Genomic DNA, 11,656 nt, shown 5'->3' with positions numbered 1-11,656 from the left:
GCGCCTCGCTCGGATACGGCTACGTCAATTTCCACTCGCGCCAGGAGGGTAAGCGTCTTTGCTGCGAACCTTATTAGAATCTCTGGCGGTAGCATCTGGTTGTTTGGTTCTTAGCTAGGGTTCCATGTGATGTTGTATTAAAAGGGGATTTCTATGGTTTTAATCACACCTTAGATATTGGTCTCAATGCTTTTCTCATTAAGATAGATGGGAAGGTTTGTGTTCATGTGATGATTAATCTAGGTTAAAGTGTTTGGATAATTGATCCTCATCAGTTAAATTGATTACTCATGGTAGTAGGTTGTCTTTTGTCTAGGTTGTGATCAGACAAATTCACAGGTCTGACATTTGCATATCCATATACGTACATGTTCAGGCATGCAACATGGTTAAAAGGATAGGCTAGTTGTACATTACCATGTAATAATTCTGTTTCAGGGAATATCAATATTGATTAGTATGATCGACTATTTATTCAATTCCAACATTGAGCGTAGAGTGAGACTGACCAGTGACCAATATATATTTCTACGTAGCTGCTTTCATATGATTTTGAGCTTAAATTATTTAGTTTATTGTCATAACTTGGTATTCCATGCTTTCAGCTGTCCGTGCACTCGATGCTTTGAATTTTGCTCCCTTGAATGGAAAGAACATCAGACTTATGTTCTCAAACAAGGATCCAAGCATGCGGAAGAGTGGACGTGCTAATGTATTTGTTAAAAATCTTGAAGCTAGCATTGACAGCAAGAATTTGTATGACATGTTTTCATCCTTTGGCACCATCCTATCATGCAAAGTTGCTACGGATCCATCCACTGGTCAGTCAAAAGGATATGGTTTTGTACAGTATGAGAGTGAGGAATCCGCTCAAGATGCAATCAATCAATCAGCTTAATGGGATGCTTGCAGATGGGAGGAAGATCTTTGTGGGCCTACACATGCGCCGCCAGAATAGAGAAGTCAAGTTCACTAATGTGTATATAAAGAACTTGCCAACTGAGTTCACTGACGATGATTTACGCCAGCAGTTTGCACCTTTTGGTGAAATTACTAGTGCTGTAGTCATGAGACACTCTGATGGTGCCTCAAAATGTTTTGGTTTTGTAAATTTTGAGAAACCAGAATATGCTGCCGAAGCAGTTCAGAAGCTCAAGGGAAAATCTATGGACGACAAGGTCTTATATGTTGGAAGGGCTCAGAAAAAAGCAGAAAGACAGGCTGAGTTACGAGCGAAGTTTCAGCAAGGAAGCTATGGTAAAGTTGAGAAACCTCAAGGGATTAATTTGTACTTGAAGAATATTGATGATAGTATCAGTAATGAAGAGCTGAAGAAGTTGTTTGAAGAATTTGGTGAGATAACATCATGCACGGTAATTATTCTATGGTTGTTTTGGTCTTCTTTTTTCATTTATAAGGGACAAAAGAACACACATTCTATAGCTAGCGTTAGTATTCATCATGTTTGTTTTTGACAACTCTTTAGGTTATGGTTGATTCTAAAGGAAGGAGCAAGGGTTCCGGCTTTGTGTCATTTACGACTGCTGAAGCTGGCCATAGTGCTGTAAGTTGACATCTGATTCTGACTCTTTAATCATTTGTTAGAATGGTCTCTAATCTTTGATGTTTCTACTGACATACTCCTAATTAATGTTACATGCCAGATTAATACAATGAATGGTAAGATGGTTGCAAACAAACCACTATATGTTGGTTTGCATCAACCTAAGGACCAAAGAAGAGCAATGCTAACGGTGCGTGACTGTGTGCCGACCCTTTTCTTTCTTTTCTTTTCTTTTATGCAAGTGACATTTTCACATTTAGGATTGGTGTTTATTTTTCCTACTATACTCACTTCTCTAGCATGACTATACGTGTCTTTATTTCTAAATCTTTGACTTTCCCCTTTCTGAACATGTTTAGGATTGCTGGCATCTTTCAATTATATAAATGCTGGAAAGCCCTAACACTGGAGAAGCCAGTTGTGTATTTTGCATGCTAATGTTGATTAAGATGACACTATCCTTACTTTTTGTATTTATTTATTATCTGCTACTGAATCTAAAGAATATATATATATTTGCATATGCCGTTGTTCATTGTTTAGTTCAAAATGCTATTAATGTTACCATGAGCGCGCAATGATGTTGAACTCTTTTTCTCTAGGCGCATTTTGCTCAACGTAGCCTAGCCATGGCAGCTGCTCCGTATGCTGCGCCCCAGCAGGTTTACTTTGGTCACCCTGCACCTGGGCAATTCCCTCCGCAGGCTGCTGTCTTTGGATTTCCGCAACACTTGGTCTCAGGAATGGGTCCTGGCGCTCCAGTTATGATGCCACACAACATGCAGAGGCCGATGCATCCTGGCCAGAGGATGGGTGCTCGTCATGGAGCAATGTCGCCCCAAATGTATCGGCAGCAGCAGGTAGCGTTTTTGTCTGTTCATGTTACCCATTCATCAGTTTTTACCAATACGGTTTAAACTTTTAATCCTCACAACTTGCCATGGCACCCTGCATCAAACCATGTCTGGGATTTCACACTGTTTCTTGTGCTAATACTGCTGGCGTCCCGTGCACAGATGATGATCCGCCCAAACGCCAACCAGGGCGTCAGGTACATGCCGAATGCCAGGAACGGGGCTTACCCTGCAATGCTGCCTCAGGGGCAGGGCTTCCCAAGTGCGATGCCCTCTCCGCAACAGGATGGCAGCAGCCTTACTGGTGCTCTAGCTTCCGCTAGCCCGGCAGACCAACAGCAGGTAAACATATGATTCCCTTCCATCGTTGGCATGTCGAATTGTCGACCATGAGCAGCAACTTGAGATCCTAGATTGACCTTTTTCTTGTGCAGATGCTGGGCAACAAGCTGTACCCGCTGGTGGAGCAGCTCGATCCTGAACAAGCCGGCAAGGTGACAGGGATGCTGCTCGAGATGGACAAGTTGGAGATCCTACACCTGCTGGAGTCGCCGGAGGCTCTCCGGGCCAAAGTCAGTGAAGCCATTGTGGTTCTGCAGCGATCCCAAGCCTCTGCCGATCCTGCGCCTGCAGTTGTCGCGCCAAGTCCGGACGCCTGAGCGATTGATGAACTCGCGTAACAATAAAGAAGCATTTGCCTAGGATTTTAGGGAATTTTTCAGTACTTGCCCATGCAGCGCGGAACTGTGCGCTGTTATGTACCCTTTGCTTATCTGTTTAATGTTTAACAGAACCTCCGTTTTCAGTGTCTTGGTGTTTATTTGTTTCAGGATATACTCTGGTTTGGCTGCTTAATTCTCTGTCAAAATTAGCTTAACTTCTGATGCAATTTTCTCCAAATATTTCTTTTTTATAAATTATATTTAATACTCCATAAATTAGAGTTATATAGCAATTCTCAAGTTAACTGCTTGTGATGCATCATGCTAGATCAAGTCAGGTCACTTGATGAACACATACTCATGGCATCGATGATTAAATAGAGCCTGAGTTTTACAGGTAACTGAAAGGTACCTGCAAAAAAAATCCCCTTATATACATAGAGAACACCAAGGATCCCTCTTCCACGACAAAAACAAGAGGCAGATTGATGGTGCACATAACTTCATTGCTATCGGTGGATCCAAGCAAAAGCATTGCACCGTTCTCTATTTCTCTTCTCTTCAGGCCTGCGATTTGACGCTCAAGGCTAAGCTCTCGCTGCTCGCCCACCCATCCTGCACTTGCATGGAGTACTGCAGATTCCAAAGGACGTCGTCGATGGAAGGCCGGTCGCTCGGTTCACTGCCCGTGCAGTTGAGAGCAATCTCGGTGACCGTGGACAGGGACTCCACTGCGAAAGTACCTTGGATGGCCGGGTCTGCCATGTCTTTCAGTCTATCCAGATCTTCAGTCAGGGCCTCGCTTAGCTGCAAATCATCATAAGAAAGCAACCTTTTAGACATCTTGTTGATAGGTATAGACTGGTTGTGATTTGAAAATGGAGCTTGCAGTTAAACCTGTGCTTTCAGGGATTCCAGTTCACTTTGAGAATCTGTCGGTTTGCCTGTGATCACTTCCAGGAGAATTAGGCCGAACTGGTAGATGTCTTGCTTGTCACCTTGTTCGATATTATGAGCACTAGGTAGCAGAGGGAATCACGTTGGTTGATTCAATTCAAGAAAATTGTACTGCTAATCATATCTTCATTTGTTCACGGAACTGATTGGCAACCTAACAACTACAATCACTAGACTCCTATTTATTCAGATAACTGATAACTGCTGCATATAGTTTGGACACGTCACTTTCTTTCCACAAGGTAACAGGGACAACGTACCTGCCAATATCATTATCTTCCTGGACATCAAATGGGATCTCTGAGAAGATCTGCAAGATAAAAACAGTTATAACTTAGCTATCAGGCAGGCAAATGAGGAACTTCACCAATCATTTGAACTCACCTTGCCATTCTTGCTAGTTGAAATCATTGGAAGATTAAAGTCATTGATTTTCGATGTGAGGGTCTTGTCCAACAAGATATTTTCTATGTTGAGATCATTCTTTACTATGCCTGGAGCAGTCACATTGTGCAAAAACTGGATCCCTCTCGCAACACCAATGGCAGCAGAAACTCGTTGTGGCCATTTCAGCATTTCACGTTTTCTCCACTCTGTAAAAGCAGTCAAACTGTAAGTTGGGAGTCATGCAGATGTTCAGTGTACAACTGCATGCATGGCATTGTTCACTGTGATTACCGGTAAGATGACTTCTTAGAGATCCATTTGTTACACTTTCAGAAATGAGGTATACTGAGCTGGCAATATTAGGATTCTCCTGATCACTGAAAATGCAATGACCAATGATGCAGACCAAATGACGGTGCCAGAGTTTAGAAATAATCTCCATGTATTGGACAAGGTTCTGGGGAGAGTACTTTGGCTTCAGCCTTAGGCATCTAACCAAGACTCTTGAACCATCTTGAAGCTGACCATTATAATGCTAGGAAAAGCAAGGCACATAAAAGAACAAAAATTAGTCTTTACAATATTTCTAGCATAAAGGTTTACTACTGATGGTAGGGCTGTGAAGGCCAACACTAATTGCTTATTGAAAATATAAAAATTTGCATAATACACAGAATAAAATGGACAAAACTGCAATCAATCACTATGACTGCCAGCCTGGATATCCTGAACCATGCTATGCAACTGAATTTGAGTCTCAGGTTCAGTTAGACACTGAAAATAACAGTAAATATCAGAAAAATATCCAATTTTCTCCCATTTAAATATTTGTTTTGTACTGTTAGTTAACAGTTAAAAATCTAAAGATGCAGGCTGTTAAAATGTATGGAAGAAAGGTATTGTTTAATAACCACCCCAAAGCCTTTGTTTAGCAAATGCCCAGAGTGGCCAAAATGCAACAAACATAACAGGACAATAATTGGCAGTACACAGTTGTACTCAGCCCAGGGTGGAGATACTACAGTGGACCATTTGAAAAAAAAAATGTAGCATAGCATCCTAGCAAAATTAGACATTGTTTTTGTAAAACTGCATCAGGTGAAAAATGAGTTAGATAAATATAATTCACGCGGCCTGTCGACCACACTTCTGAAAAACAAACATTCTGTGGAGTAAGCAGTACATCCTTTACGATGAACAGTGGAACATTTATTTGTATATTCATTGCCTTCCATGCTGCAGTCCAAGCTAAAGGAATCTATTACTGCATACCTGTACAAGAGGACTAGTCTTGATCAGGTTGGAGGAACTGAAGTTGTCGGTTGCTTCTTTGAGCTCCTCCAGTGTATACACACGGTATGCTGGCACTTCCAGTGTATTCACCCTAGCAGCTTGCGATGCATGCCCTGTCAAAATGGAGGCCAAATTAGAGTGTGAAATAAAAACTCTCAAAATATTAGTATTATTGAGTTTAATTTACTTGTCAGTAAGGCATTGTTCATTGTTTTTCTTCTCCTTTTTTGGTTGATTGACTTTGAAGCCTTTTACTTTCTCAAAGTCTACTGTGGACTGTGGAGTAAAGAATAAAGATCCTACCATGTTTCAAAAGCTCAGAGTCTAAGTAAGATCCACATAGTACATCAAGCAAAGTTTCCCAATTCATTGACTAAAGTGAGTAGGCTTCATTCCCAATTTCTTAAAAAAAAACAATTGCAGGGAAGCATGAGAGAAAGCAACTAGATGTTCAAAGTTACTAGTGGTTCAATTCTATACTGTACCTTTGTACCACTAATCATGGATCACTCATGCATTTGTAGTAACGTGCCCATAATCTTGTGCTCCATTTTAATTTTAAATGTACTAGCTAATAATTGAAGAGCACGACAAAAAGTGAAATGATGAATTCGATTATGCAAATGAATTTCTCCGCTTACTCTTATCAGCAGGAGTAATAATCTTCTGGGTCGCCTTAGCCGGAGCCTTCCATCCGTCCGATTTCCTGGCTGGCGTCGCCGCCGGCGACTTAGGCAGGACGCTCACCTCCGGGTGCTGCCTCCTGGCCCTCCTCAGCACCACGACCATCACCAGCGCAATCAGCAATGCGCCACCGACGACGCTGCCGGCAATCGCAAGGATCATCCCGATCTCGCCGCCCTTCCCCCTCCCTCCGCCACCGTCCCCCTGCGGCGGCGGCAGCACGGCGGCCAGCGCGCCGGGGCTGCAGTACGTGCTGGGCCGCTGCTGCTTGGCGTCGGCGAAGCAGTTGCCCGCGACGAGCACCGTGCGCGCCGAGGAGTTGCCCCGCATGCACGCCGGTCGCGCCCCGGTTAGCAGGTTGGCCGAGACGTCCACGAACGCCAGCGCCTCCGCGCACGCCGTGGTCGCGGGCAGCTCCCCGGCGAGGCGGTTGCGGGAGAGGTTGATGTAGCGCAGCGCCGGGAGCGCGAAGATGGAGGAGGGGATCCACCCCTGCAGCCGGTTCCCGGACACGTCGAGGTACTGCAGCTGGCCCAGAGCGCTCACCCTCGCCGGAATCTTCCCGGTGAAGTTGTTGTCGGCCAGGACCAGCCGCGCCACCGCCTCCCCCACCTCCGGGAACGCCGACCCGAGCCGGTTGTGCGAGAGGTCGAGCTCCTCGAGGAACTGGAGCCCGGCGAGGGACGGCACGGAGCCGTTGAGCCGGTTCCGCGACAGGACGAGGCTCTGCAGCGAGTAGAGCCGGGCGAGGTCGGCCGGGACGGCGCCGTAGAAGTAGTTGGAGCTGAGGTTGAGGTGCTGCAGCGCCTGGAGGCGGCGGAGCTTGGCGCCCGGGAGCGGGCCCCAGGCGCCGAGCCCGACGAGCGAGAGCCGCGCGAGCGCGGGGAGCCTGGCGAGCGTGGTGAAGAGCGCGTCGGCGGAGAAGGTGGGCGGGAGCGCGGCGCCCGGGTCGCGGTCGCCGCGGACCGAGAGCGCCGTGACCTGGCCGCCCTCGCAGGCCACGGCGAGGGACGGCGCCGGCGGCAGCGCGCAGGGGTCCGGCGCGCGCCGCAGCGGCTCGAGCGCCGGCGGGTAGCCCAGCAGGCGGCGCACGCGGAGGAGCGCCTTGGCCTGCGACGACGCCAGCGGCTGCGCCTGCGCCGCCGCGAGGGTGGCGGCGCCCGCGCAGAGGAGCAGCAGCGGCAGGAGGAGGAGCAGGGCGGCGGCCTTCGGAGAGGAAGGGGAGCGCGCCATCGCGCGGTGACAGGCCGACAGCTGTCACGGCGCGGACGGGGACAAACGGCAATGGCGAAGCTGTAGAGAGAGGGGAAGGGGTGTCGTCACTTCGTCAGTTGGGAGAGGAGGAGGGAGGGAGGCGTGGGAGGCAGGTGGTGGTAGAGGTGCTCGCTGGCCATGGGCGACCGGCGGGAGTGCTTTCCAGCCGAGCTCGCGGTGGGGACACTCGCACTAACGCGGGCGGCAGCCTTGCTCGCCACTGTGGTTTGTCTCTGCCCCCCTCGCGCGGGGCCACCTCTCGCTGACTCGTGGGGCAGGCTGCTAGGGTGGGGTACGGGTGGCAGCGAGGCGGGGGACCGGGCCCGCGGAGCACGTGGCGGCGGGGTGGACGGCGTGGTACGGCGGCGCGGATCCCGTCTGGTCTAGCTGGCCTGACAGCGGAAGCGACTGAAGTGGTGGTGTGGGGGAAGGGACGTGTCACTGGGCAGCGGGGCCCGGGTGGTATTCTGGGCCCACAGGTCGGGGCCAGATGGCTGCTGTGTTTATTGGACTGGGAGTTAAAACTACTGACTGGCTCCTCCGATTTCCTTATTAATTATGACCCAGCACTGAATGCATAGTTGGTGGGAAAAATACTTATCCTTACGCAGCTCTCAAATGGAATATCATATTTATTTATTTGTGTTTTCAAGAAAGAAAAGCACGTAATCCAGAGAACGTTTAACCGTATATTGTTGTTTTGTTCGTTGCTGTTTTCTTAGCCAAGATGCAAGACATCAAACTATTTTGAAAAGGATTTCTTACCTCGTGAAACTCACGTTACCTCTTTCTTTTTTTTAACCATTTACCGCATCAAAAGAAAACACAGATATAATAATATATTTTAATGAAGATAAAATTCTCATTCTCAATGACCTCGTAAAGCCAGAAATGAAAAAAAAAACGATGTTACAGTTCTAAGGTGCAGCATTAAGTCCAGGGTAGCAGTCGCACCTATCGGGAATGTAGTCGAGAGGGACCAAGATGGAGCAACCCTTTCTCTATCTTTTACCGGATGGGATGGGAACCAGTAGTAGTACGTTTAGCAACCAAAAAAAAACAGTGAAGCACGGTGCAGCTGGAGTGGTGACCCTTGTCCCTTGAGACGCTGACAGCGATGCGTGGTCAAGTGATAGGCGCCAAGGGCGGTGCGGGGCACAAGGCCGGACGGCCGGAAGGCCGGGGGAGGACGCCGCCCGTGTGTCGGGGCGGCCGGCCGGGTGGCTTGCCCATGCCACATATACCTTCAGGACAGGAGGTTTCACGGGGTCGACCCCCTGCACCGTGTGGCCTGCGGCGCTACATGCAAGTGTTCGTGTTCCTGCGACTGCGAGTGAAAATCGAATCACCTGCTGGCATGGCCGACCTCGGATGCCGTGCCTAAGGATGGATTCAAATAGGATACCAATAAATACAGATTTGGATGTCATCTTTTACCGTATTTCAATCCGGATACGAATGCGAATATGGACCTTCTTATATACAAATACAAAACGGATAGTTTCAATTCGGATTCGAATCCGAATACCTTGTCGATTTAAGACATAGCACCAATACAAGTATCAATTTACTTATCAACGATTTTTAGTAGATCGAAACCATTATACAAGTAGAGAGTAAAAGATTAGAAGATACTCTATGTATAACTTATCTATATATAACTTTTATATGAAATATATAAAACTATTTTAAATGCAAAATGAATAAATATTTAAATACATAATAATTAAGATATGTAAAAATTTTGACCCTTAAATAAATAAATAATTTGACTCCTATTAAATAATTTTGTCATTAAATAAATATAATAAAATAGTTAACTTAATTGTTTTATTATTAATAATATTTAAATTAATAATATTAGTCGTCTAGCTTTTTAAATAATTTAAATGATGTATATCATTAAATAATTTGATATAGAAATAAATTTAAAATAATTTCACTAGTTATTTTTACTTTTTGGATACGGATATGGTCGGATATTCCACATTTTTTCGAATACGGATATGAAATCGGATAGAGAAAATTCTGAACATCAGATTCGGATGCATCCATATGACATCTATATTAAAATCGGATACAAATACGGATAGCCATATTAACATTTTAAGTGAATACAAATTCGAATAATTTGAATGTTCATCCATCCATATCCATTCTTAGAGCCTGTTTAGTTCCCAAAAATTTTCATGCACTACAGTAACTTGTAATGTTTGACTACTAATTTGGAGTATTAAATATGAATAATTGACAAAACCCATTCCATAACCCCGGATGAAATCGCGAGACGAATCTAATGAACCTAATTATGCAATGATTAGACAATATGGTGCTACAGTAACCAACCTCTAATGATAGATTAATTAGCCTTAATAGATTCGTCTTGCGATTTCCCGTCCATCCGTGTAATTAGTTTTATAATTAATTTATATTTAATGCTTCTAATTAGTAGTCAAACGACCCAAAAATTTTTGCCAAAATTTTTTTGAAACTAAACGGCCCCTTAAGCACGACCACGACTCATCGTTGATCGATCACTCGTCCACTCTTCCTCGACTTGGACAGGTGCCGTGCACGGTGGCCCGGCACTGGCGTCTCGCTTCCACGCGACGGGTCAAAATCGATCGAGTACTGGGCACTGCTGCTGCTTGCCATTGCTTCTCTTTTTCCTCGGACAGGGGCACCTTTGCGCAAAGGTCAAGGCTGCTGCCCTGGAGCGTGTGCGCAGGCACTGCCGCATTGCTAGGGATGAAAAAGGTCGAGAAAATCCTTTAATCATTCCTGCAGTCATATTTTTTTGTCGGGAATGGAAACGGGAACGGGAACGCCGGACGGAAATACGAAACCAATATTACGGGATATCGGGAACGAAATAATTCGATCAGAAATAAGCCAGTTACGATCGGGAATCGAAAACTCAAAACGAAAACACCACCACATGTTACTATTTCAAACATTTAGCTCAACAAAGTAGTTACAACCGTGTATAACTTATACATGAAAAAAAATAAAAGGAATGAATTGTATAAGAAGATAAAAAAGGAAAAGAAAAGAAAAGAAATAAAGTTGATGAAACTTGCTGCTCTGTCCTCTGTGCTCCTTCGTCACTTCGAGAATGCTTGGGCCATCGTGGGCCGCGTCCTTAGTTAGCCCCTTGCGTGGAGGGTGGCAGCAATCCAGCAAGCCAGGGGGCAGCAAGCTAGCAACGCAGGAGCTTTAGTACCACCTCGCGAAACTGACATAGAAAGGTGTCTGCTGGTGCACTATAAAATGGGACCGAAAGGCGGGGGGCAAGCAACGAATGTGTTCCACGCTCCTCAGTTGATGGGCCGGACTAAAATATTTAGGAGCTTTGCTTGTTGGGTCTGAGAAGAAAACATAAACATGATTCCTGACGGGTATTTCCCGTATTAATACGGGATCTGTGGAAGCGGTCAGGAAAGTGCATCACTTGAATTCGATCCCACTCTTGTTTGTTTTTCCGTAACTTTTTCTTGTTTTCGTTTTTTCTCGGAAATACGATATATGATTGGTATATACGGGATACAGTGTCGGTCGGTATGGATCTATACAGTGTCGGGTGTCGGTCGGTACGGATCTTCCCGTTCCTGCTTTCATCCCTACCGGTGAGTGCCGTGCTGCGCTGTGCTGGGGTCAAAAACTCGGGCTGGCAACGTTGCTTCGTTGCCCCAGCGGACCAGGTCCGATCCGGGAGGTCGCAGGATTCGGCAGCAACCGGCCGGCTCGGCGACGACTTTACCGGCTGTTTGGGGCCGCGAGGAAGACGACGGAGAGGTTGAGTGGGTTCGGTAAGGAACACATGTGTTCGTTATGCATCGGGGATGACGACCATCCTGAAACTCACACGAGCGGGACTCTCATCTTGTCCTAACATCGATAGTGCTTTCTTAGAGCTATGGCTGGCTGGGTAAAATATTCGAAACCCGAACCCCGAACTCAAAAAATCTGAGCCCGAACTTGAAAAAACCCGAGCACTAATT

General features: G+C 46.1%; 1 protein-coding gene and 1 pseudogene across 1 annotated transcript; one reads left to right on the top strand and one right to left on the bottom strand.

The window, feature by feature from the left end:
- The first annotated feature begins 428 nt into the window (after window positions 1–428).
- LOC120670970 lies at window positions 429–3,295 on the top strand (annotated as a pseudogene).
- A 72-nt stretch (window positions 3,296–3,367) lies between these two features.
- On the bottom strand, window positions 3,368–7,839 carry LOC120670969 (probable LRR receptor-like serine/threonine-protein kinase At1g14390). Its single transcript, XM_039951158.1, has 7 exons — window positions 6,359–7,839; window positions 5,697–5,830; window positions 4,716–4,959; window positions 4,422–4,630; window positions 4,298–4,347; window positions 3,978–4,098; window positions 3,368–3,887 (listed from the first exon to the last, which is right to left on the bottom strand). Exons 1-7 carry the CDS (start codon window positions 7,632–7,634, stop codon window positions 3,642–3,644), a joined length of 2,280 nt encoding a protein of 759 aa, XP_039807092.1. The 5' UTR covers window positions 7,635–7,839; the 3' UTR covers window positions 3,368–3,641.
- Window positions 7,840–11,656: the final 3,817 nt, after the last annotated feature.

This window comes from Panicum virgatum, chromosome 4N (assembly GCF_016808335.1).
Source record: "Panicum virgatum strain AP13 chromosome 4N, P.virgatum_v5, whole genome shotgun sequence".
Taxonomy (NCBI): Eukaryota; Viridiplantae; Streptophyta; class Magnoliopsida; order Poales; family Poaceae; genus Panicum; species Panicum virgatum.
This window is presented reverse-complemented; position numbering and strand designations above follow the sequence as displayed.